Source organism: Podarcis raffonei, chromosome 9 (genome assembly GCF_027172205.1).
Source record: "Podarcis raffonei isolate rPodRaf1 chromosome 9, rPodRaf1.pri, whole genome shotgun sequence".
Classification (NCBI taxonomy): domain Eukaryota; kingdom Metazoa; phylum Chordata; class Lepidosauria; order Squamata; family Lacertidae; genus Podarcis; species Podarcis raffonei.
The window spans coordinates 64213098-64240161 of record NC_070610.1 but is presented as its reverse complement, the minus strand read 5'-3'; the positions used below and the strand labels follow the sequence as shown (position 1 = coordinate 64240161).

At 41.0% G+C, this 27064-nt stretch overlaps 1 protein-coding gene across 5 annotated transcripts in view; it reads left to right on the top strand.

Annotated features, from left to right (window-relative positions):
- Nucleotides 1-27064, top strand: part of CCSER1 (coiled-coil serine rich protein 1) — a 701519-nt gene that overhangs the window by 166273 nt on the left and 508182 nt on the right. For all 5 annotated transcript variants that reach the window (XM_053404078.1, XM_053404076.1, XM_053404077.1 and 2 more), the window contains one exon: nt 12482-12575. In XM_053404078.1, coding sequence (XP_053260053.1) covers nt 12482-12575 — 94 coding nt within the window. The remainder of the gene's footprint in view (nt 1-12481; nt 12576-27064) is intronic.

The window sequence follows — 27064 nt, the reverse complement described above, 5'->3', positions numbered from 1 at the left end:
TGACTTCAGTTGTTGTTTTTTAAAGAACATATAACTTAAATCCCGATATGCAAAATATTTTAGAAAGAAATGTAAAGGAAGAGTTATAGCTTGCCCTTTCTTGCATATAGCTCATATAAAATCAGTCTTTCTCACACATCACATAGTTAAACTGTGGAACTCACTGCCACAGGATGCAGTCATGGCCACCAACTTGGATGGCTTTAAAAGGGGATCAGACATATTCATGGCTATCAGTGGCTACTAGTCATGATGGCTGTGCCCTGCCTCTGTGGTTGGAGGAGTTCTCTTGGGCTCTGATCCTGCTTGCGAGTTTCCCACAGGCATGTGGCTGGCCACTGTGAGATCCCGATGCTGGACTACATGGACCATTGGCCTGATCCAGCAGATTTGGGGCGCCGTGATCTTGTGTAATTACCTACTGTGATCTCCCCTTGGAAAAAGCACATTTTGGAGCTCTATGCAAGATTGCTGCCTGGAAAAAGTCATTTTTCTGGGGGGAAATTGCGGTGCAAAACGAGATACCACGAGAATGGTATCCGTCCTCTTGTGAGGAAAAAAAGGGGATGTCCCAGTAACACTCTAAGGGTATGTAACTTACCTGTGTAGGCCTTTCTTGAAGTCTGGTTGAGCTCTTAGTTTTCAGATCTGTGGCGCATTGGAGTAGACTCTTTTGCACATTTGGTAAACTAGCTTGAAGGGGAAATAACAAAATCCTCCCTGGGTGAAAACTGGATTCATCCCACACCCTTCCCACTGCTGCTTCCTTTATACATAAGTGGGAGGAAGCATGTCCATAGGATGCTGTGGCGTGCAGCATATAGATAGAAGGCACAGAAATGAATAATCCGTGTAAGAGCATAAATTCACAATACAGCTTTCAAATGCTGAAAAGAGTATCCAGAATGTTTGCAAACACACAGCCTTTGAATAGTTTGGGGTATGTGCCTCTGGGTATGTGTGCACCCACACAATCCATTATTTCTAATAGTTGAACAAAATGTTATGTATGTTTGCAAACAGACAGTAATAACTGATTTAAGGCTGACATTCATTTGTAACGATAATTTCCTGTCCTTTACATTGTTTGCTTTGCTAGTTAAAAACGGAGCTTTGTAAATGAAATTTCAAGTGACCCTTTCACTAGAGAATTATTAATGCAATGTTATAATAGATACACTATTACTTAATATTATTGGGATTCTGTCTGTTTCCATAGCAACCATGGGCCTATGTCTGCTCCACTAGTAAACATGGTATTAAATCATTCCTTGATAAAGGCTTTTTTCCCTGAAATGTCAGACTTTCATCCTTTACCATGCTCCCCTCTCTCAAATGGCCTTTTGTGTGTGTGAATGTGATGTTTGTAAAGAATGAGATAACAAAACTAGTGTGGAAAGGACTCTTGTTACTGGCCTTGTCTATGTATATATATGGTAATAGGAGTTGGGGGAATGGACTGTACCACTGCAAGTGGGGGGGTGTCATATTTTTGAATTCTCTATGTGAGAAACAAAAACAAGCAAAATAAAAAATAAAAAATACTTACAAATACAAAAAACCCAGGATTACAGACAAATGCCCGGGATAGAACTTCTTTCCCTGTTGTGTCAGTTTCCTGTCATGATTTTTAATTTTTTATATATATTAAAAAAATACATACATTAAATTACATGGAACACTCCAAGGTGAGGCAACTGCCTCAGACAACAAGATATTTGGGTGTCATGACAAGGCAGTAAACCACTAGCTATTTACAGCGCAACATATATTTGTAAGTCTCATTGCAATCTTACTGTTCAACAGGATTGTACCCTTACTATTGTACCCTTACCCCTGCTTTGGTTGGTTTGGTTTGTTTATTAGTTTGTTTATGCATGCATACTGTTCATTACTGTTTCTGAGCGGTTTCCTTGTCTGCATGGCTGGGAGGCTGCCTGCTCTTGGTGGGGCTACACTCCCTCTAAAGGAGCAGATGGATACACAGCGTGGGGGTCCTTCGGGGTCCACTGCTGTTGCTTGAGGCTCAGGCGGCCTCAGTGGCCCGGAGTGCCTCCCATCTGCTTTGGCTGATGGCTCAGCTGCACCCCTATCGGGAAAGAGATAGCATAACTTTCATTGTCTATGCCCTGCTAACCTCTAGGCTAGATTACTGCAATGTGTTATACGTAGGGCTCCCCCTGAAGATGGTTTGGAAGCTTCAGCTGGTGCAGAATTTGGTGGCTAGGATGTTCGCCAGGGCAAGGTGGTTTGAGCATATCACACCGAACCTGCACTGGCTGCTGATTAGTTTCTGGGCCCAATTAAAAGCGCTGCTTTTGACCTATAAAACAGCACCTCAAGGACCACCTCTCACCCATATGAACTGACCCGACCCTGGCAATCATCACCTGAGGTGCTTATTTGTGTGCCTCCTCCACAAGAGGTCCAGAGAATGGCAACATCGGAACAGGCCTTTTCTGTGGTGGCTCCCTATTTGTGGAGTGCTTTCCCCAAGGAAGGCTTGCCCGGTACTTTCGTTACATATCTTTAGGTGCCAGGCAAAAACATTTCTTTATAACCAAGCTTGTGGCTAATTCATTAATCTATAGCCTTTTAAACTGTGTGTGTTTGATGGGGGGAATGTTATTGTTTCGTTTGTTATTATGTTATTACTTTTATGTTTTTATAGTGTAAACTGCCCAATCCTCAGAGTGAAGTGTGGTACTTACATTTAATAATTAAAATAAATAATAAATAAATACTAGACGTCTAATGATGTTCACCTGCTTGAATAATTGATATTCTCGTTTCCCCCTACACACACTGTCGAGATCCCCACGTGCCCCAAAGGATCCCCCAACTCTCCAGGTCATATTTTGAGGGTGTAGAGGAGGAGGAAGAGGAAGAAGTTCTGTTGAACAAATGAAGTCTGCTCATTCTATGTTGGATCGTTAATGTTGTTGTTAGGAACGGAGAGAAGTGTTCCTTCCTCTCAGGTGTCAGAATAACTTGTCTGCCAACAGCAGTAGTACAAAGCAGGTTGTAATAAAAAAATGACCCAAATATATATTTTAGAGAGCCTTGTCACAGATCAAGTACAGTGGTACCTCGGGTTACATGTGCTTCAGATTACATACGCTTCAGGTTACAGACTCCGCTAACCCAGAAATATTACCTCGGGTTAAGAACTTTGCTTCAGGATGAGAACAGAAATCGTGCTCTGGCAGCGCGACAGCAGCGGGAGGCCCCATTAGCTAAAGTGGTGCTTCAGGTTAAGAACAGTTTCAGGTTAAGAACAGACCTCCAGAATGAATTAAGTACTTAACCTGAGGTACCACTGTAGCTGCAAAACTGGGTTTCTGGCTGAATGTGTTGTTGTTTATAAATTACATTTTGTTATGAAAAGTATAATAGCACTGAAAAGTGTATGTGTTTCATACATATGCTGTGAAATAAAATAAATATGCTCCACAGGGACTTGCTACCAATACTGGCTCTCTGATGACTATATCTGCATAATACATATACTTGCCTCATTTGCATGTCACATTCTTAGATGGGCATATTTTGTATTTAATTTTCAATAAGTATTATGATTAAAGGCATGCGAGAATACAGAGAGAAGCTGCTGCCAGATCTCTTGGGTAATGATAACGTTTATGACAATCACTTGACATGAAGTGGATGAGGTACAATGGCAAGTTCATGAAATGGATTGCTATGGACAGTTCACCAAGCTCCCCATTTGTCACAGTCAAAAAGCAGGTTTGTGACATGCTTGTCACTTCTGATATGTACTGAGAGACAATAAAAAACTGTCATGGGTGGTTGACAGTATGAATAGATGGAGAATTTAGAAGAGGGCAGACAGGAGCTGAGACCTAATGGAGATTAATTTTTTTAAACAATGGTACTTGACCTAATCTATCCCCTGAACAATATTTTGGTTCAACAGTTGCTGGTTTTCTTTCTTTCAATATAAGAAAGAAAACCAACATTTTCCTCAAATGAAAATATTATTTCCGATGGGCGGCTTTGCAGGAAACTCCTTGTTCTGTTTAGCTTTGAATTTCTAAATTCTTTATAGTGATGGTGGTTATGATGATATCTGTAATCTTTTAGACTAGCATAATCTATTTACAATAAAATAGCAGCTTCCGCATGCCTCCAGGCAGACAGATACCTCTTTAAATTAATGTTTCAAATCGGTGAAATAGGGCTAAGAAATAGCCAGCTGTTGAGGTGTGATGCTAGAAGCATTTATTTAATGCTGTCCCATCTGTTTTGGGGCACTGGATTAGTGCAAGGTGTGCAGTTTGGTTTCCGTGTGTTTATAAAAAGGGTTTGAATTGATATAATTATTGTGGGGCAGTGCAGTATATCTACTGTCAGCATCTTCCAAATGTAGGCACAGGGAAAACAAGCCAGCCAATGCATAGTAGTTTTCAGCCCCATTGATTTCATGAGGGTTTTATACCCACTTACTTGGGAGTAGCTCTATTGAACTCAGAGCAGAAAGAAGATTTAATGGAAGCTCTATGTGCATGCATGAAGTGGAGGCTGGTCCATTAGGGTAAATGGGGCATTGCCCCACCAACCCTGCCCTCAGCCAGTTGCTACGAGCAGTTCAGGGGGTGCTCAGCAGGGAGGAAGATGCAGACAAAACTAGAATGAATTGGCTATATTGATCTTTGGCTCCAGGTATGCTTGTCATTGACTCTATCTATTATTTGGGCTCCGTGCCTGCCACCCCCGCCCCAGTCCCAATAGGTAGCAGCAGCTTGTTGTTGTTGTTTTTTAGTTGTTTAGTCATGTCCGACTCTTCGTGACCCCCTGGACCAGAGCACGCCAGGCACTCCTGCCTTCCACTGCCTCCCACAGTTTGGTCAAACTCATGCTGGTAGCTTCAAAAACACTGTCCAACCATCTCGTCCTCTGTCGTCCCCTTCTCCTTGTGCCCTCAATCTTTCCCAGCATCAGGGTCTTTTCCAGGGAGTCTTCTCTTCTCATGAAGTGGCCAAAGTTTTGGAGTCTCAGCTTCAGGATCTGTCCTTCCAGTGAGCACTCAGGGCTGATTTCCTTCAGAATGGATAGGTTTGCTCTTCTTGCAGTCCATGGGACTCTCAAGAGTCTCCTCTAGCACCATAATTCAAAAGCATTAATTCTTCAGTGATCAGCATTCTTTATGGTCCAGCTCTCACTTCCATACATCACTACTGGGAAAACCATAGCTTTAACTATATGGACCTTTGTCGGCAAGGTGATATCTCTACTTTTTAAGATGCTGTCTAGGTTTGTCACTGCTACTGCTGAATAAATGGGTCTTCCACTTTGAATGGTGTCCCTTATCTGTGTTAGGAAAAAAGCAACACTGTCTCTTTCTAGTTATTTAAAGAACAGCGTTAGGACTTTGCCAATTAAATTTCTTTTTTTTATAATAAATTTTTATCAGTTTTCGATACAATCATACAATTTTATCCAAATTTTACCTGATTTTAACAAAATACAAATTTTGGACTTCCTTCAACTTCTCTGGTAATCATCCATTTTTACCCTTCAGTACGCATTCCTTTAATTGCATTGCCATTTGTCTTCCCTCCCTTTTCTATTTTCTTTCAGCAATACCTCTTAAGCCAATTAAATTTCTATCCTAGCAGTGCTGCAATGACAATTTAGATAGTGGTGTTAAACAAAACAAGTAAATGCATATTGGAGTAATAATAATAATAATAATAATAATAATAATAATAATAATAAATTCTGAGATTAATCACAGTTTGGAAAAGTAGCTCTTCAGAGTTTTCTCCAGCTCACTGAACAAACACATTATTTTAAAAATCAACAAGCAGGAAATAAAGTAGCATGCTTCTATACAGTCACAGCTAATAGCGGGAATGGCTGGCTGGAACCCTGAATAGGAACACTCCTTTCAACGGAAAGGATACAGGCAGGTCCCTCTTTCCAAACATAATGCATTCCCAGGAAATTGTTCATTAGGTAAGTGTTCACATAACAAGCTGACAATTTTTATCATTTCCTATGGGAACATTTCTAATGCATGATTTGTCCAATCTCTTCCCCCACCCCTCCACAGTTTCTTCCTGAGCCGGGAAAACAGAGACAAAGGAGGGGCATGCAGGATGACTTGGATCAGTCTAATATCTACCACAGTGTGCAAGAAGAAATGCCATTGAGGTGGCTCTGATGGCTTCTTTGCTCCTGCAATGAAGCAAAGTACAGGCGACTACCATATCACACGGGGTTTCCGTTCCTGGCCCCCGCACGCATCTGCAGAGTGCACATAAGCGCCCCCTGCCCTGTTACATCTTGTCTCTGTTACACTCTTCTTCTATCCCTCTTCTTCCCTCTTCCAGGTCCAAAAGTACCTGTGTTTCAGTGATCACACTGGACATGCCTGGATCATATGGACATGCCTAAAATGGTCGCTTTTGCATGGAAGCTTATGAATGGAGCTTTTGCAGCCTCCAGTATGTTCCACCTCATGATAATCAGATCCTGTTACATAATCTGTATTTTTGGCTAAATTCGATTGCTATTTTATATTGTTCAGGTCAATTTATTGCATGCACAACCCTTTTATTTTATTAATAAATATTAAAGTTGGGGGGACATTGCACCAATAAGTGGTACACAAATAAGCCATACCATACTACCATAGCATATTTCTCTTTCTTCTGGGCCTTTGAGTACTACTCTTAAACTGTTTGTCCACAGAAACAGAAATGTTGAGCAACCAAGTACTGCAGGATTTATATTTTTCTTCTGACAACTTCTCATACATTTCACTAGAAAACATGATTATTTGATGGCTGCATTCAGGAGCCGAATACATTTAATCTGCTCACAGCATATGAAAGGCATCCCGAAAGCTTTACATTAGATACACAGAGGTTCTCGGTATGTCAGCAGTGAAATCAGCATTTTGTAAGTCTTCTTCCTATTTCCTGGTTTTCATGTAATTTTATTTTCTCTTTGAAGTCTGAGGAAGAGTCCAGAAGGGGAAGCCTTTCATTATGCCCATGAATTATTCAGTTATGGTTCTTAGAGTTAACATTGCTTTAAATGGCTTAAAGGTTTTCCATTTTAGTGTTTGCGGGCTCTTTTTATGACTGTGTGCCATGCTTCTCAGTTAAAATCTTTGAATTAGTTGTTGCTAGAAACACTTTCAGTCTTTAATTTGTATGATTGTGTTCTAAAAAATGTGTTCAAAACATTTCTGTTATCTGTGGAAAATCTTTAGTCATATACCATAATATTGTAAGTCATGTGTTTGTTCTCATGGGCTTGGCCTGTAGGTAAAATAGCTGAAGGGAAGGTATATCTGTTTTCTCTTTAAATTCTGCAATCTTCTTCATCTTCTTCTTCTTGAAACATATAGCACTGTGTGTCACTGCTCTCTGGTGAAAGGCTAGGTGGAGTTAGAGAGAGCATGACAGGCTCTGTGAATTTCCCATTGTGCAAGATCATGACATATACAGTGGTACCTTGGGTTAAGAACGTAATTTGTTCTGGAGGTCCGTTCTTAACCTGAAACTGTTCTTAACCTGCTGGGTTCCAGGACCAATTCAAAATGCTACTTTTGTCACTGAGAGCCTTCGTTAGAATACAGTTTTCATCATCCCTCACAACACTTAGAGGACCAGGAATCCCCCCATCCCTGCCCTAAACTGTTTGGGATCAGGCTATCTCTGAAAAACTGCCTGTTTCCATTCAAACTTGTCATTGCCCATGTTGTCATCGGAAGTCCTGTTCCAGGTACCCCCACATCTTGAAAGTAGAGGTTTGTACAGCTTCTCATTGGTGTTACTGTGTCTGGAACTTCTTTCTCCAGGAGGTCTGATCTGAATGACATCTTTTCTCCTTTCATAGGCAAGTACCTGTAAAGACATTCAGTTTGGGGAAAGCCTTAAGGGGAAATGCGTCACAATGCACTATTTTTTTCTCCTTGCTGCTAATCTTGTTGATATTTATAGAAGAAACATTGGCCTAATACCTGTCATAGTTTTGATCTTGTGGCTTGCCTTTTAAGATTTTACAGTGTTTTTGTTTTAATTTTTCTGATCGTAAGCCTCTCTGGACGCCTATTGCCAGGCAGAAAGACGACATTTTAAACAAACATATAAATATATTGATCTCTCCACAGACTTTTACCAAAGTCCTCAATGTGGCATTAAGATGAACATAAACTGAAATCTCCTTGCCTGTGGTTTTAAAAGGAAGCTCAAGTTTGACAAGAATTATGATATAATGATACAGATTATTTATCCTTAAGGATAGCAAATTTGAATATGAATATAGCCAAAATTTACTGCCAAACAAGGATCCAGTTAAAAGCTGAATAACTTGTTAATAAACATCTAGTATTAATGGGATGTAGATTCATTATAATGTTTGCAATCAGAGCACAGAATGTCACAAGCATTAGTCAAGACTTTGTAACAATCTTGCTGTAATTGGATGGTAATTTGCATCATTTGAATAAGGGAACATTGAATCATAGGAAGGGACAAGAAATATTTTGTCTGCTGACAATAGTAAACAAGAAGCAGCTGACAAAAATGGCAGAATAGGTTTGAGACCATATCAATCACTGAACAAATGAACAAGATCTGGATCAAAATCTGTAAACAATGTTGTTGGAAGACCTACAGCATGTAAGTTAAATAAACGTGGCTCCGTGCTGCGGCATGTACTGTTTATTTATAGAAACAGCAACTTCAGTCTCCAATGTATCTAGCTATTGCACAGCACTGTCAGTGTCCATGACCAGCCCCTAGTAAGCAGGGACTATTAATATGGAGCAAGTGAGCTGGGCATTAGGTGCTCAGTGCAAAATTAACAGCATTGGATATTTGTGTTCAGTTGGTGTGTCCTGGGACCAACTATCAGATGGGTTGCTACAGCAGCACTACCACAATACAAATGTATGGTCCACAGCTAAGGAATGAGTTCTAAATGCATGCTTGGGTTAAAGGTGGTTCCCAGCCCTGAAAAAGTTGAATCTGCTGTTTTAGAGGATATTGAAAGACCTCATCACTCATCACTCCCAGCTCCTCCTCTCTCTGATCATCTGCTGGGTCCAAGACTTCTCTTTCACTCTGAGTAGACTATTCTTCCTGAAGACACCTCTGGTGATAGAGCCTCATGACAGCCAAATAAGCCATCCTATAATGACTCTATAGTGACCAAAGGGCCCCATGTACATGTGTGTATGGCATGCAAAGTATTGCTTGTTTCCTTTTCATTTAGCTGTTGTACCTTGATATTTGGGCACATGCATAGTAAAGAGAAGAGCAAAGCTCATGCACATACACTATCCTGCAAAACGATAGTCCTGGCTTCAAAAGGTGCTTTGCTTGCTTATGTTGTATTAAGCCTTGCTCATACCATTGTTTAGCCCTGGTTGTTCTACTTGTGGATGGGGATTCATACTGGGATCTTTGTTAGGATGTGTATCCTATTGAAAGCAGTGATGTGCTGAAAGGTACTCACATTCAGATCTCTTTCAGCCTCTGTTTCCACCCCCCTCCACTTAACTTGGGCAAGAATATCGGTCTTGTTTTTGACAACATGTTCTATTCTAACATGCGTTAGCTAACCTTTTTGGACCTGCAGCCACATCTGCAAGCCAGGAGGTGATGGGGCACTAAGGAGACTATGGGAAGCTGCCTTATACGAGTCAGAGTCAGGCCACTGGTCCATCTAGCTCAGTATTGTCTACACCTGAGCTTCATGCAGGGGTCTCTCCCAGCCCTACATGGTGATCTGAGGGACTAAATCAGGGACCTTTTGAACACAGAGCATGTGCTCTACCACTGAGCCACAGCCCTACCTGAACCAGTGGTGGATTTTCTTAAAGCTGGATAGCTCAGTTGGTTAGATTGTGGCGCTGATAACGCCATGGTTGCAGGTTCGATCCCTGTAAGGGATAGCTGCATATTCCTGCATTGCAGGGGGTTGGACTAGATGATGGCCAGGGTCCCTTCCAGCTCCATGATTCTATGATTCAAGAAGGGCATGGCTGACTAGCTGGAACATTGAACAGGAACCCGGAGAGTTAAAAATGTGTCTAATCATTGTAGAACCCTTGGGGAATTTCACATCAGAATTGGACAATTACCAAGCATTTTTCCCAACTCCCTTGCACTCTGTAGGCGTAGCACTTTGAGGCAGAAATGAATGGAAGCCTTCCCTTCTGCAACAATGAACTGCAATACACACACGCACTCATTCATTCTTTGTATACACATTCTTTGTTTGACGATTGTTTTTGTTTGAAGATCACACTTTAATGAAAGGGAACTGTCCCAAGATAAGTTGTTGAGAAGAAGGGGCAAGAAGGGGCAAAGCAGACTTTGGTTTCATTCTCCTGCACCACAGGGGTTAAATGCAGTTTTATGTGCCAAAGGAAAACACTGGGAGGAAGAAAGCTGTGTTTTTAAAAGTTTCTAAGGGGCTATTCTAAAGTCAATGGAGAGTTTTATTAAAGCTTTTGCTGAAGCGTTTGTCTGCAAGCAGTGATTAAGTCTTCCAAGGGGGGAAAAAGAAAAAGAAAAAGAAAATAAAAGAAAGGACATGTCAGCATTCATCTGTCAGCCTATCTTTGGAACACAGAGAAATTTTGTTTCCTTTTCTTCCTCCTTAACTAACAAAGCATTTTAATGGGAATACTTTGAATTAAGGCATTGTATGGGCTTCTTCCATATGTGCTTTTTTTTTAAAGAAGGGAAATAGAAATTGTCTTGTAATTCTCTCTGGATGTGCTTGACAGCAATACTGTGTGTGTGTGTGGTGTTGTTTTTTAAATAAAGTAGTTGTAAAAGTTTTTGGAGTTCAGAACAAATTATTTTGTTAACTGTGATGAATGAAGGGGGCAGCATTGAGAGGGTCGAGAAGGGAGACCTCAATAGCCTGATGGAAATTTTGCCAACCATGGTCTTGGGTGGTCAATGTGGCCGCAGAGGTGCTGATAAAGGGGTGCAAGCCTCCCCCCAGTTGAAACTGCACAGAGAAGGTTGAGTAATGTGCTGGCACGCTTTTTTGACGGCCAAAGGGGGCTTTTTATTAGCTACCCCTCAATCCGCTCACAATGCATGGTCCTCTTTTGCCCAGACGGGGTTCCCTTGTCTCAGGCGGGCATTAGTTTTTGGTTAGAAGGCCTGTGCTCCAGTATATTAGACTGGCTGCAGAGATTTGTGGTGAGTGCTTTGCTGCATGCCCCTCATGTAGCAGAAATGGCATTGGGTAGGATATAGGTATAAAGAAGCATAAATGCAAAAGAAGCATTACTCCATGTCCCACAAAGTGTGACAGAATTCTGGATTGGAACCCATAGCCTGCAGTGCCCTTTCCAAGCGCAATGTGATCAGGCTACTGAGTCATGCTTCTCAGCACCTTAATGTGAATTCATCCAAGATGTTTCCTGGTATCACTGTGCTAGCTCCCACTGAAGAAAGAATGCAAATTAGACAGACCCTTTGCCTGATCTAGTAAGATTTTTCTGACATCATTATTTTTAGCCTCCCTATCAATGCATCTAAACACTTTTATAAGTTGCCTGGTTCATGCACAGGTTCAGATTGCAGTTTATGGATATTGAAGGGGCTACGCTGAAAACACCATGTTAATGCTATCTGTTTCAGATTGGTGCTTAATAATATTCTCCTTATTCACCATAGATGTATCTTTTTATTGAAAAAACATTTCTAAACAGTTCACTATTTTTTTTAAAAAAAACTTTTAAGTATTCGTGTTTTAATCTGTTTTAAGTTTATTGTTATTTTAACTTTTTGAAAGTATGAAATTATTGTTATTAATTCGTATTATTTTTTATCATGTTAAAATATAGATAATTTTTCAGTTTTTAAGTTTTAAGACCAATGGCACACAAAGATTGCATATACACAATGTTTTATCATTTTAATAAACCACTGCAAAGTTGTTGCTTTCTTCATAATCAGTTAGGGATAGAGATGGAATCTGTTCTAAATAGATTTAAATAGATTTGATGGTTCTGACCTGATCAAACTTTGCCTGCATCAAACTATTCCTGGACCAGGCACCTTTTATGCTCATGCATGTTTTCTTTTTTTAAAAAAATCAACAAATTATATGCAAAAATGTGCATATATTATACATATAACACATATAAAAGAGTGAAGCCCATGTAGCACTATATTTTTGTAGCTTAATTGTATAAGTATTAATACCTAAGTATTTTTATGCAGTTATATGCATTGTTGTCTGGTTAACTTCAGGAAACTTGGAGTTCATATGTGTATAACATGCAAGTAACAATGTGTAGAATAATAATGTATATAATATGCTATTATTGTTCACAACTTCTTATTGAGATCAGGAAGCAAGATGGCAATTAGATAAAATTAGATGAGGATAAGCTTATCACTGAGATTTTCAGAAAATCCCATCCACACATTCAGTCACCTTCCTAAACTGTTATTTTGTTGGCATACTACAGGATGTTTTGAATAACTTGGGATCCTGTGACCTGGATGAGGATGACCTCATGCTCGACTTGGAATTCCTGGAAGAACAGCATCACAGGCGTTCTGGTAAGCCAGGCTGATGGACCACATTTACAACTTGTCTATTTCTTTTGAATGAGATTTTGCTGAGTGCACTTTTTAGGAAGTGAGTAGTAAAATACATTTCTTTTTCTTTTTTTAAGAAGGGAGAGTGGATTATATATTTAGCCATTTTATGGTCTGAATAACCTCTAGCAGTTGCTATACAGGATATCATTCTCTTCACTTGAGATGCTAATTTCTTGCTTAACCCTATTCATAATGATGCTATTACTGGAGATTAAGCTGTTTTTCTATGGATCACTTCCATAGGCCAGTTTTCAAATGGTGGACTTACTTACCTTGCAGAAGAAACCCAATTGCTTGGTAATTGGAGACACATTAGTATTCCATATGCTTTTAATGCCCAATGTCTAAAGGTCAGACCTTGAAAAACCATCTTCTTTTTTGGTCAACATTGTTATGTTGCTAAAACTTTTTTCTAGCTTTTCCACTAATATTTTTTAATTGGGGTCGTAATATTTGAATTTCTGTCTCCCATTTAATTCTTGTTTTGTAACATTCGTTAAATTTTACCTGCTGTGTGTTGCTTTGGCCATCTCCAGCTCCCAAAATAACATTCACACCCAAGCATGCCAGGAAGCATCTATTCTTATTTGAATGTTGCATTGAGCAATAATCTCCGATAGAAATATTAGTTGTGTCTAATCTCTTCCCAGTGGACTGGTTAATGTAGAGCCACCAGCTACCCGTCAAATCCTCAGCAAAATTGCCTCAGGTGGTGTTTGCTGGGCATGCACAACCACACAGTTTGCCTCTGTTTTATTTCTTCAATGGGTTATAACTATATTACACCCAGGGTCACATAAACATGTCCGGAAAAAGGTAACATTCCTTTGAGCCCGTAAGAGGGAGAACGGCAAACACAACCCTACCCATTAATTCTATGCAACTCTCTTAGCATCCTTTTTGTCTGGAAGCAGTTGTACAGCGATAATACATGGAGCCTCTTCTGATAGCAGATAATTGTTCTTCATCTCAGCACCATAAGTGATTGAATGCTCCAATCACACACCTGTCACAGAGATGCAGCAGAGGGATCTACTTCAGCAGAGGCAGAACCAGAGTAGCAATGCAGCTTGCATTCCATGTCTCTACAGGACCACCTGCTTCCACATTTATTTATTTTTGAGATTGAATACCCCAGGGTGGTTTTTAGACGCAGGCACACACCATAAAAACAACGTAAAACACAGCTAGGCTGCACAGAACACAAAGAAAAGCATGGCACAGACTCAACAAGGTCTAGGAAAATAACAAGGTTTTAACTCTATGCCAAAAAGTTAAACTCGACTCCAGGTAGGCCCCCTTGATGTTGTGTTTCCCCATCACTTTCCTTATTGCAAATAGAGTGATCTTTTGGCAAAGTGCATTGTACAAAACCACCCAATCAACTTTATTTGTGCAACCTGAATTTGCCCGTATGTGATTGATGCCCACCTGAAACTAGTGACAATCTGGAAGCACCCTAACTTTTGAAGTGCACAGTAAAGATATAAATGTCAAAAAGAAGAATTCCTTATGTATTAAACTTAAATAGCTATCTCTCTTGCTTTACACCTCACTGAAACTTTCAGCTCAAACAACAGCAAAAACATTTGGCTTGCATTTTGACTGGGTGGAGACTTTGGGCCTCCGTCCACCTCCAGCAATAGGGATATTTCGAGAGGGAATTAATTTAAAACTTTGGGGGTGGGGCATGCCATCTGCTGGGGCAGCAACATATCTTTTCCCCCAGCTCTGCCTCCTGTGGTTGTGAAGCTTCTCTTGGCACAGGTTACTTTTGAGATTTCCTGCAAACAGGGCATTGATTTGTTGGGAGGTGAGGATTTTTCTTCAATGATAGGCTGGTCTTGTCCTAACCTCGCCCAACAACTTTTAAATGAATAGCCTGCATTTTATGGTCACCTATGTGGGTGGCGCTGTGGGTTAAACCACAGAGCCTAGGACTTGCTGATCAGAAAGTCGGCGGGTGAGCTCCCATTGCTCGGTCCCTGCTCCTGCCAACCCAGCAGTTCGAAAGCACGTCAAAGTGCAAGTAGATAAATAGGTACCGCTCCGGCGAGAAGGTAAACGGTGTTTCCGTGCGCTGCTCTGGTTCACCAGAAGCGGCTTAGTCATGCTGGCCACATGACCTGGAAGCTGTACGCCGGCTCCCTTGGCCAATAAAGCGAGATGAGCACCGCAACCCCAGAGTCAGCCACGACTGGACCTAATGGTCAGGGGTCCAGTCAGGGGTCCTTTACCTTGCAGGACTACTGTGGAAAATTAACAGTCTATTCTTTGTAAAGTTCTCTGTATGTGGCATGGGGGTAAATGCTGCTGTGTAGAAGTGCTAAATATTTACTTGGAATCCTTTGGTGCTTCTCACATTCTGTCAATACTGAAATGCTTAAAATTGAGCCAATATAACAGACATTATCTGCCTTAGGGAGTGCCTGTTTATTACACCACATAAATTAGAAGCTTACATGTTTCAAATGCACAAAAGGAATTGTCGTGACAGCTTCGTACAGCAGGTTACTGTTTTTATGGGATGGAAACCCATCAAGTGCTTGTGCAAAGAAGCCTAGCATTAGTTTAACCTTGTTTCTTCTAGTCCCCCCTTCCTATTTAAATGTGTCTTGTATAATGCAAAACATTGATTTCTGAACTGTGCCTATGTAAATGAAGAGCTCATAGCTCAGTGATGAAAGGAAGGGACCATTCAAAGAAGTGTGTAAGGGTGGATATCAATTGTACATGGCCAGAACTCAATTACTATGCCACCCAAGGCATTTTTGTTGGGGATTGTAGGGAAAGACCTGCCAAAAAAGTTGAAAAACATCTTCATGTATGCGACAACGGCAGCGAGGGTTCTGGTAGCACAAGGATGGAAGACTGAAAAAACCCCAACTAAAGAATCATGGCCAGAAAAATTGATGGACTATGCAGAACTGGCAAAACTGACATATAAGCTACGAGACAAGGATAACTGTGACTTTAAGGATTAATAGGAACCCTTTACAAAGTATCTGAGGATGCAACAAAGTGAACTGGACTCCTTGGCAGGTTTTGAATAAACATTCACAAACTTTTTATTGATAATAATCAGCTAAATAGTTTGAGGATCTATACAACTTTGTAACATGCAGAAAACAGCATTCTTAGAGAAACCAAAGACTGGAACTGAGGGAAGTCGGGGTGGGGTGGGGCTGGGTGGGTTTTGTGGGGGGGGGGAAGGAAAAATGGGGGGGGGACAGGGATGATATGTTTTTGGATAATATGTCTTGTTATAATTTTGAATAAAAATAAAAGAACTCAATTACTATGCCCTCAAGTTTAAAAGCAAAAAGCTCTGGGTTCTCCTAATATGGATTAAAGTAAAATAAAGTTAGCTGCAGTTCAGGTCCAACCTAGTTTGTACTATGTGCCAGGAAAGGTAGGGATAAAAAAAGAATAAAAGACTAGGGTTCTGGAATATGTGGCCTCAGGTACTGTTGGACTAGACCTCCCATCATCCTTGACTATTGGCCGTGCTAGATGGGGCTGATGGGAACTGGAGTTACTTGGAGAGCCATGGATTCCTCACTCCTGAAACAGATCTACGTGAGGCCTGATCATGGTAGATATTGCCTCTTAATGCACTTAACAAAAAAGTAAAAAGAAGTCGTTGAACAGATCTGCCCAGCTCATTGTTTTGTTTTCCAAAATGGTGGTTAGTTCAAAATTAAAGCAAAAGCTTTTGATCTCCAAAAAGGCATGAGGAAGGGGGAGAGGGGAAGGATAGTTTGCTAGCTGAGGCTCACCACAGCTCTTCTCATAGCAGAAAATAATTATTTCCCACTGTAGCTCAACCTGGCCAGAACCTCTTAAGATGAAAGGGATATGTTCAAAAGAGAAGCTTCTGGGATTCTAAAAATCCCAGGGGGACTCTAAAAATCTCTACTGAATTGCCCAAGGGTTAAATTAAGCTTTAAGTAAAGGGGAATCATTCTTTTTATAGTGCAGTAGATTAGATTGTGTATCCAGCTAAATAAACCCAATTATCTCCTGATCCAGCTCTACCTTTATGCTATCAGATAACAGGGAGGGGGGAATAAAATGAAGCTGTGCATGCAGTCTAATTGATTAAATGCATGTTTTCTAGTCTTGGGCAGCACAACTGAACCCAGTGCAACTACCGTAACTACCAAGTACATGAACACAGAATTGCAGGGCATGCTCACAAGCACTGGAATTGCAGCCAGCTTTGCCTGTGGAACTTGTATATAAACTTTTTAGCACTCTTTGTGGCAATTTTAGAAATGACAATAAATAAATAAATATTAAATGAATCTGGGGGTTTCTTGCTTTAAAGTTTAGTGTTGTGCCACTGTGTCCATTTAATAACACAGTATAATGAGCTGGCAGTGTAAAATGCCAGTGAAATAATTAAGGTCTCTGGGTTATTCTTCTGCCAGGTGTTCATATAATAGGTTTCTCCCACTCCTTTAGGCATATGGAAGGAGAGAAATGCTGGTTTTTAAAAAAGGTTTGTGTTGTCCAGCCCAACGAATTCCAGCAATTCCTTATTAACAGATCACTGAGAGATTCATCAAATAAAGGATGCCCTAAACTGGCCTGCTTGGTGGCTTTGAGGACATTATGAAGCACTAAAATTGCATTGCAATTAACTGTTCGTTTCACCTTGCTTTGGACCATATTATTCTGCTCCTGTTGAGGACCAGCTCTTGTTTCGATGGGTTCTCAGTGGGCCCAACAGCTCCTCAGTGTGGCCAGCTTTCCTTTTGAGAGAGCCAATGACTATCAGGGACAGCTGATCATTCTCCTCAGCTGTGGCTGATTTATTTCCTGCAAGAGCAGGTGGATGAACAAGTAAAGAGGCCAGACTGGGCCTAATCTTCATTGCCACCAATATGGGAAACTGAGTGGTTGTGGACTCTGTTGCTGTTTTCTTCAATGCCGCTCGCTCTCTTCCTGCAGGCCATAGAATGTGTATCATCAGGCAACTGCTAGGTCCCAGTATTCCAGCAGGGTCCACTGCTAATATCTGCTCTGGGCCCACCCTTAAAGCAACATTTTTTCAGTGGGCAATTTAAGTCTGGGATCCCTTCTTAAAATTTACCAGAATGCCGCAGAATGATTCTTCATTGGAGTCACTGTGAGAAATTAGAATGGCAGCTACATTGGAGGGCTTCTATTGGCACCTGCTGTTCCCATCTCCAGGTAAGCCTCTTGGAGTTGCCAGCTGATGAAGGAGGGTCTCACCAGAGAACACTTTGCTGAGGGTCCCCTCCACTTTGAACTGGCTCTGTCTGCACGCATCAGAGAGCTGAGCCTGTCTGCAGCCCTACAAGGAGTGCCCCACTTAGCTTTCTTGCTCTACGCTGTATGAGATAGTCGGATGTTGTTGGGAACGTGTAAAAAATAAATAAATAGTTGAGTGATTAAACAGCAAAATAACTCTCCCATGAACTGCAACTGTAGTTTGCACTGCTGCAGAGAGCCACATTAATCACCAGACAATAACTATCTGGCCTATTAGAATTGGGTGAGATATTTTAAATGTAACACCCCCCCCCGGTTTTAATGCATCTATGTGGGGTTGCTTGTAAGTTGCTTTGGAAGAGCACACCTATATGTTTCAGCCCAGTGGCACAAATAGCAGCTGCAGTGAGATGATTTTGTGTTACTGTTATGTTAAACATAATCTGATCCCGCATTTAAAAATGAAACAGTGGGAGGTCCAGTCATGAAACCCCCCCCCCAATTCCCCTTTTTCGACCAGTGGGGATTTTTAAAAGTAAATTTGTTTAGGATTCGGATGTTATCCAGTTTAATAACTGGCAGCAACAATAGCAATAAAATTTACTTTTCAAAGGAAAAGTTTTATTGGACATCCTGGGAGAAATCTTATAAGCCAAATATCCCCTAGGCCGCTGCCTATTGGTATACAGCCAAATGAAAGTGTTGGCGTAATGACCCAAGGATGTCAATTAGGAATTAATTAAGGAGTTGCTAAATTATTTTTGAGTCTGATGAACAAGGCTGGGTGGAGAATACTGCAGTGATTTAGGGGTTCCTTCTGCATCTATAAATTAAACCTGGCAGTATTTGTTAATGTTTCTAGTGAGGAAGAGCACAACTGAACTGCAACGGAACCCCAGTGGCTTTGACTATGAAATGTGTCTCCAGAAGAAAACATTCCAGAACTTAATAGATTGCTTAAAAAGACAATTGAGTTATGTTGTTGAATAAACAGCAGATTGGGAATGTGGAGAGAGAGTAGAGTAGAAAGAACACAGTTGCCCAAGATTTCATCAAACTCTAGTGTGAGAAAAGACAAATTTGGAATGCATTTAATAGGTTATGGGGCAGGACCATATAGACAGAAGGAGGCTTTGGTAAGCCCCATTATCCCTTGGCCTAAACAACCCTCTCTCATGTGCAGCTTGGTGAATAATATGAATAGGGCTCGCTGGCAGTGTATATTATGGACTTTTAAAGTGGTAGGGACCATTAAGACACCTTGTTAGGTAGGACTTTGGGAAGGTTTTCTGTATGTAGCTGCTCAGATAATTTTTATTGCCTGCTTTTACGTCTTCCTGAGGTTCTGTTTTATTATTGCAAAATTTCGCAGTGCTTTTTTTTTTTTTTTAAATGATTTTTATGTAATATATTTCTGCTCTGGGACCGTATGGTGAAGGGCAGACTGTAAATAAGGTAATGCCTGAATGAACTGATCTCATTTATGTCAAGCATTTCTATTTGTCATGGCAAGCCAAAATAGCCACCCTTGGGCTAGAGAGTATCCTGTGGCCATCTAGACATTGGACTACGGATCCCATCAGCCTCAGCCAGTATGGCCAGTTGTCAAGAATAGTAGGAGTTGCAGCTCAGCAACACCCCTGCTCTGTATCCCAACATGTCTTGAACATCACCTATGCAACACAAGCAAGAAAATTTAGTTAGGGCCACTTAGATTTAACCCATTTTTAGTAATCAAGGTTGTACTGCCTCTGAATCTGGAAGATCCATCCTAGCAATAAAAGCTAATTGCTATTGACAAGATTTGGCATAGGAGTAGATGTGATTGTAGCTTCTTTTCACAGTTTAAAACAATATTTTTAAGTACCAGCTTTCAGCGATATTCCAGATGGAGACAGTTACTTGGCTGATGATGAGTCTAGTTGCATTCCAATACTAGATACATGAGCCTCAGTCTATGACATCACTTTCCCGGTCATTTTTTGAATTACAGGGTTGCCATATTTCAAAAAAGTAAAAACCAGGACACCCCCAAAATTGTTGACTAGGATCCAGGACAAAGCGGACATTTTCCTTTTGGATATTCCAGATGTATGGCAGCCCTGGGATACAAGGTCCAGCAAAATTGACCAAAGTAATAAATTCATGCATAATTCATCTGGATGCTCTTCTAAGTGAGCAGCATTTGTAGTGCTGCCATTAACATTGCAGGGAATAGTGATATAATAATTCCACTATTCACACAGAAGTACTTTAAGCAAGCTATAAGGATAGAAGGAGTATAGCCATATCACAGGTCAGAAAACAATACAGCAGGAGGAAATAATCTGCCCTGGTTATTGTGGTGCAATTAGATATGAAATACACATCTCAATATAAAAGTTTCATGGGCTTTTACGATTATAATTTGACTTTGTGATGCAGTATCTTGATTAACACCAGTATTATCACCTGCCAATTACTAAAAAGCAATGCAGTAATTAAGTCAAGCAAATGCTCTTGCAGCCTTCTGGAGGTATAGTATGCCTGGGTATTTTAAGGAGTTCAGCAAAAGCAAAGACCCATTGAGATGAAAAATATAATCTTCACAGGTGCCCTGGGGCAGAGAAGAGAGACATTGTAATGAGCATCTCCCTCATTACAACAAATTAAGATACAACCACATTTGCTTAAAACAATTGCAAAGAGTTTTCAATTTTTTGGACAATAAACTTTTAAGAGCGTACCAGGTGCTAATACACTTTGTATCTTTCCCAGCTTGGGGATTTATAAAGAGCTAAGGCAGCCTTTCTCATCTAAATGGAAATGCCCAGAAGCTGATTTGGTACTAAAAAGTCAGCTATCGGTTCTCAATAGTATGTATAACTAGAGAAGTTAAAATATGAACTTCATAGTTGCTAGAATTAATTTGCTTTTTACTTTCCAACACAGTCATTCTTAATTTATGGCAAAACATTCTGTTATCCCCTTTCTGCTTTACACTGTTCTGTTCTGTTCGGATGGGAATATCCAAAACTCTGCTGTGCTCGGGGAAACATTTTGTGATAATGGATTAATACTGAATTATTATTCTTAATGTTCCTGTTTCATCCTGAAGACACCTTGCAATATATATTACATATTCTGAAGAAGGGTTTCTCCCCCCCCCCTTTCAAGTTCTAGTAAGAAAATCCTGGGGTAAGAAGCCATGGTCTGTCTGGATACAAAGCAGCTTCGTGTGCTCATACATTCAGCATTAAAATAAAGAAATTACTATTTTTCTCTGAATAGGCTTTCCCAGGTGTCATTGGGCTACAGTTACTATCATGTCTGCCCATTGACCATGCTGGATGGGATGATGGGAATTGTAGTCCAACAATATCTACCGATCATAGGTTCGAGAAGGCCGCTCAAAATGCTCAAGCTCATGACTGATATTAGGAAGTACTTTTTGCACAACTCACTTCATTACAAAATGCTGATTTTTTTTTTAAGGGAGTAGACCAGGCTTCCTCAACCTCGGCCCTCCAGATGTTTTGAGGCTACAATTCCCAGCATTCCTAACCACTGGTCCTGCTAGCTAGGGATAATTGAAGTTGTAGGCCAAAAACATCTGGAGGGCCGAGTTTGAGGAAGCCTGGAGCAGACAAATTCATAGATGATAGATCTTTTTCAGAGCAATCTTACCCATGTGTTCACAGAAGCTAGGTCCATTGTAAATGTGTAGGAATGCAGCCTTAATTATTTCTAGCTGTAAGCTCTAGACACCAGCAACAGGTAAAGGAGATGGCTGTCCCTGTCACAAGCCACTTGTGAGCTTTCCAGGGGCATTCATCACTTGTTGTTGTTGTTTAGTCGTTTAGTCGTGTCCGACTCTTCGTGACCCCATGGACCAGAGCACGCCAGGCACCTCTCCTCCACTACCTCCCGCAGTTTGGTCAGACTCATGTTTGTGGCTTCGAGAACACTATCCAGCCATCTCATCCTCTGTCGCCCCCTTCTCCTTGTGCCCTCCATCTTTCCCAGCATCAGTGTCTTCTCCAGGGAGTCTTCTCTTCTCATGTGGTGGCCAAAGTACTGGAGCCTCAGCTTCACGATCTGTCCTTCCAGTGAGCACTCAGGGCTGATTTCATTAAGAATGGATGCGTTTGATCTTCTTGCAGTCCATGGGACTCTCAAGAGTCTTCTCCAGCACCATAATTCAAAAGCATCAATTCTTCGGCGATCAGCCTTCTTTATGGTCCAGCTCTCACTTCCATACATCACTACTGGGAAAACCATGGCTTTAACTATACGGACCTTTGTTGGCAAGGTGACGTCTCTGCTTTTTAAGATGCTGTCTAGGTTTGTCATTGCTTTTCTCCCAAGAAGCAGGCGTCTTTTCATTTCGTGGCTGCTGTCACCCTCTGCAGTGATCATGGAGCCCAAGAAAGTAAAATCTCTCACTGCCTCCATTTCTTCCCCTTCTATTTGCCAGGAGGTGATGGGACCAGTGGCCATGATCTTCGTTTTTTTGATGTTGAGCCTCAGACCATATTTTGCGCTCTCCTCTTTCACCCTCATTAAAAGGTTCTTTAATTCCTCCTCACTTTCTGCCATCAAGGTTGTGTCATCTGCATATCTGAGGTTGTTGATATTTCTTCCGGCAATCTTAATTCCAGCTTGGGATTCATCCAGCCCAGCCTTTCGCATGATGTATTCTGCGTATAAATTAAATAAGCAGGGAGACAAAATACAGCCTTGTCGTACGCCTTTCCCAATTTTGAACCAATCAGTTGTTCCATATCCAGTTCTAACTGTAGCTTCTTGTCCCACATAGAGATTTCTCAGGAGACAGATGAGGTGATCAGGCACTCCCATTTCTTTAAGAACTTGCCATAGTTTGCTGTGGTCGACACAGTCAAAGGCTTTTGCATAGTCAATGAAGCAGAAGTAGATGTCTTTCTGGAACTCTCTAGCTTTCTCCATAATCCAGCGCATGTTTGCAATTTGGTCTCTGGTTCCTCTGCCTCTTCTAAATCCAGCTTGCACTTCTGGGAGTTCTCGATCCACATACTGTTTGAGCCTTCCTTGTAGAATTTTAAGCATAACCTTGCTAGCGTGTGAAATGAGTGCAATTGTGCGGTAGTTGGAGCATTCTTTGGCACTGCCCTTCTTTGGGATTGGGATGTAGACTGATCTTCTCCAATCTTCTGGCCACTGCTGAGTTTTCCAAATTTGCTGGCATATTGAGTGTAGCACCTTAACAGCATCATCTTTTAAAATTTTAAATAGTTCAGCTGGAATACCATCACTTCCACTGGCCTTGTTATTTGCAGTGCTTTCTAAGGCCCATTTGACTTCACTTTCCAGGATGTCTGGCTCAAGGTCAGCAACCACACTACCTGGGGTGTACTAGACATCCATATCTTTCTGGTATAATTCCTCTGTGTATTCTTGCCACCTCTTCTTGATGTCTTCTGCTTCTGTTAGGTCCTTACCACTTTTGTCCTTTATTATGGTAATCTTTGTACGAAATGTTCCTTTCATATCACCAATTTTCTTGAACAGATCTCTGGTTCTTCCTATTCTGTTGTTTTCCTCTATTTGTTTGCATTGCTCGTTTAAGAAGGCCTTCTTGTCTCTCCTTGCTATTCTTTGGAAATCTGCATTCAATTTCCTGTATCTTTCACTATCTCCCTCGCATTTTGCTTGCCTTCTCTCCTCCGCTATTTGTAAGGCCTCGTTGGACAGCCACTTTGCTTTCTTGCATTTCCTTTTCATTGGGATGGTTTTCGTTGCTGCCTCCTGTACAATGTTACGAGCCTCCATCCATAGTTCTTCAGGCACTCTGTCCACCAAATCTAAATCCTTAAACCTGTTCGTCACTTCCACTGTGTATTCATAAGGGATTTGACTTAGATTGTATCTTACCGGCCCAGTGGTTTTTCCTACTTTCTTCAGTTTAAGCTTGAATTTTGCTATAAGAAGCTGATGATCTGAGCCACAGTCAGCTCCAGGTCTTGTTTTTGCTGACTGTATAGAGCTTCTCCATCTTTGGCTGCAGAGAATATAATCAATCTGATTTCGATGCTGCCCATCTGGTGATGTCCATGTGTAGAGTCGTCTCTTGTGTTGTTGGAAAAGCGTGTTTGTGATGACCAGCTTGTTCTCTTGACAGAACTCTATTAGCCTTTGCCCTGCTTCGTTTTGATCTCCAAGGCCAAACTTGCCAGTTGTTCCTTTTATCTCTTGATTCCCTACTTTAGCATTCCAATCCCCTATAATGAGAAGAACATCCTTCTTTGGTGTCACTTCTATAAGGTCTTGTAAGTCTTCATAGAATTGGTCTATTTCAGTTTCTTCAGCACCAGTGGTTGGTGCATAAACTTGGATTACTGTGATGTTAAAAGGTCTGCCTTGGATTCGTATCGAGATCATTCTATCATTTTTGAGATTGCATCCCAGTACAGCTTTCGCCACTCTTTTGTTGACTATGAGGGCCACTCCATTTCTTTTACGGGTTTCTTGCCCACAGTAGTAGATGTGATGGTCATCCGAACTGAATTCGCCCATTCCCGTCCATTTTAGTTCACTGATGCCCAGGATGTCAATATTTATTCTTGCCATCTCATTTTTGACCACCTCCAACTTACCCAGGTTCATGGTTCTTACATTCCAGGTTCCTATGCAATATTTTTCTTTACAGCATTGGACTTTCCTTTCGCTTCCAGGCATATCCGCAACTGAGCGTCCTTTCGGCTTTGGCCCAGCCGCTTCATCAGCTCTGGATCTACTTGTACTTGCCCTCCGCTCTTCCCCAGTAGCATGTTGGACGCCTTCCGACCTGAGGGGCTCATCTTCCAGCGTCATAACTTTTATATGCCTGTTGTCTTTGTCCATGGAGTTTTCTTGGCAAGGATACTGGAGTGGCTTGCCGGTTCCTCCTCCAGGTGGATCACATTTGGTCAAAACTCTCCACTATGACCTGTTCATCTTGTGTGCCCTGCTCAGCGTAGTTCATAGCTTCTCTGAGTTCTTCAAGCCCCTTCGCCACGGCAAGGCAGTGATCCATGAAGGGGGCATTCATCACTACCAACCCTTATAAGACTTAAAGAGGAAAGGGATAAAAGCTAATAGTTAAAGGTGATTATAAAACAGATAGAAACAAAAGACAAGTCGTTAAAAGTGACTATAAGGGAGGGGCATTTGATTGGCCCCCTGCTATAAGGTAGGTGTGGGTAACTTTTGGTCCTCCTGATTTTGCTGAACTACAACTCCCAACAGTCCTAGCAAGAATGGGCAACGGCCAGGGAAGATGGGAGTTGCAGTGCAGCAACATCTGGTGGGCCAAAGCCTTCCGAAACACATCTATTTAAAAGGCTTATGTTACTTTATGAATTTATGCATTTTTATCTATTTGCCTGTTGTAAACCACCTATGACATTTGCCAAGTACACATATAAATGAAGTAAACAAATAAATCTGTCTAGTGGTCTTAGATTTTAGAGGTTCTGTCTAAAATAATTGGTCTTAATTAGGCTTGATCCATTAACTGTTTTGCTGAATTATTTAGATGGCAGTTACTCATTTGTTACTTATTAACTCACTTAGCTATCAAGATCATAGTGTCTTTGTGCAGTTATTCCTACAATCACAAAGTGTCCGACTGAAGACTTAGGGTTGCATCCAACATACTCATATTCACAGTATGAATTAGTCAAATACTATCCTTATAGTCTGATGAAATGTGCAAACTTATGGATTAGTTTTTTTCAAGGAATGAATTTCATTCCCTTGCCTTATAATGACAGGTGTTTTTTTCCTAAAACATTTCTTTTCCAAAAGAAGAAACCTGATTTAATAGGCAGTAGAATGCCTGCTGTCTTCGCCTTAACTACCCACATATTCAGCCATGAATGCAGTACTTCTGGCAAATAATAATTTTCTACATCGAAAGTCAACTCATTCTCATCCAGTAAACATTTGAGGGGGAGAAATATATTCAAGCCACCCGCTTCACATAGACTAGGCAATGGCTCATTAAATATCAACATGGTACACAGTTTGTTTCAGGAAAGAGAAAGGGAAATATTCTTGTCTCCATTAAAAAGAACATAATGGAAATCTGTATAAAGACATGTTAAAGCACCGTAACTGAACACTCCCAACACCGTCAAAGTGAAATAAGCTGGGGGGAAAAATCTCAGTAGTAAAGATTTAATATTTTATTTACACAGATGCCCACACACTTATATAGATATAGATTATATACACACACATGGGAGCTAGCTAGATGTAGAGTGTCACTGGTAAAACAAGAGACTCTGGAACTATTCTGTTGTGAAGCAGCCGGCAATCGACCAGGGAAAAGACTCCCCCTTCCTCAGGAAGTTTATGTGGGTAGAAAGAGGTTTTACATGACATTCACATCCCAGGATGACTCACCTGAGCCTCAAAATGTTGAGTTTCTAATATGTGAATGGAGTTTCTAGGGTGTGAATTTCATGTAAGATCTCTTCCTACCAATATATAACATGTAGGGTGAGTCTTGGGTGTTGATTGGGTGCCTGGTCAATTGCTGACTGATTTGCAATAGATTGGTTCCCAAGTCTCTAGTCATACCATTGACACTCTACATCTAGCTGGCTCTCTTCTGTGTACAGTGGTACTTCAGGTTACATACGCTTCAGGTTACAGACTCCGCTAACCCAGAAATAGTGCTTCAGGTTAAGAACTTTGCTTCAGGATAAGAACAGAAATCGTGCTTCGGCGGCACGGCAGCAGCAGGAGGCCCCATTAGCTAAAGTGGTGCTTCGGGTTAAGCACAGTTTCAGGTTAAGAACGGACCTCCGGAACGAATTAAGTACTTAACCCGGGGTACCACTGTATATACCTAATCTATGTGTGCAGAGGTGTCTGTGTAAATAGAATATTAATCGCAGAAGCATGCTGGAGGTAACATCTAGTACTACAGGTAGTGCTTTCCCCTAGAAAAATAGGTGCCAGTACTCACCATGAAGTTGTTACGATAAGTGCCACACTTTAAACAACAAAAAAGAGAGGTGCCGGTACTGCGTACCCTTGAGCACCCCCTAAAAAAAGCACTGACTACAGGTATGATTTGTTATGATACAATGGGTAGTTTTTTGCCTATTGTATCATAACAAATGATTTTTGGTTATGATTTTGTTATTGTTTCTTCCACTTATATTTATGTTAGATTAATGATACTTCAATGATTTTTT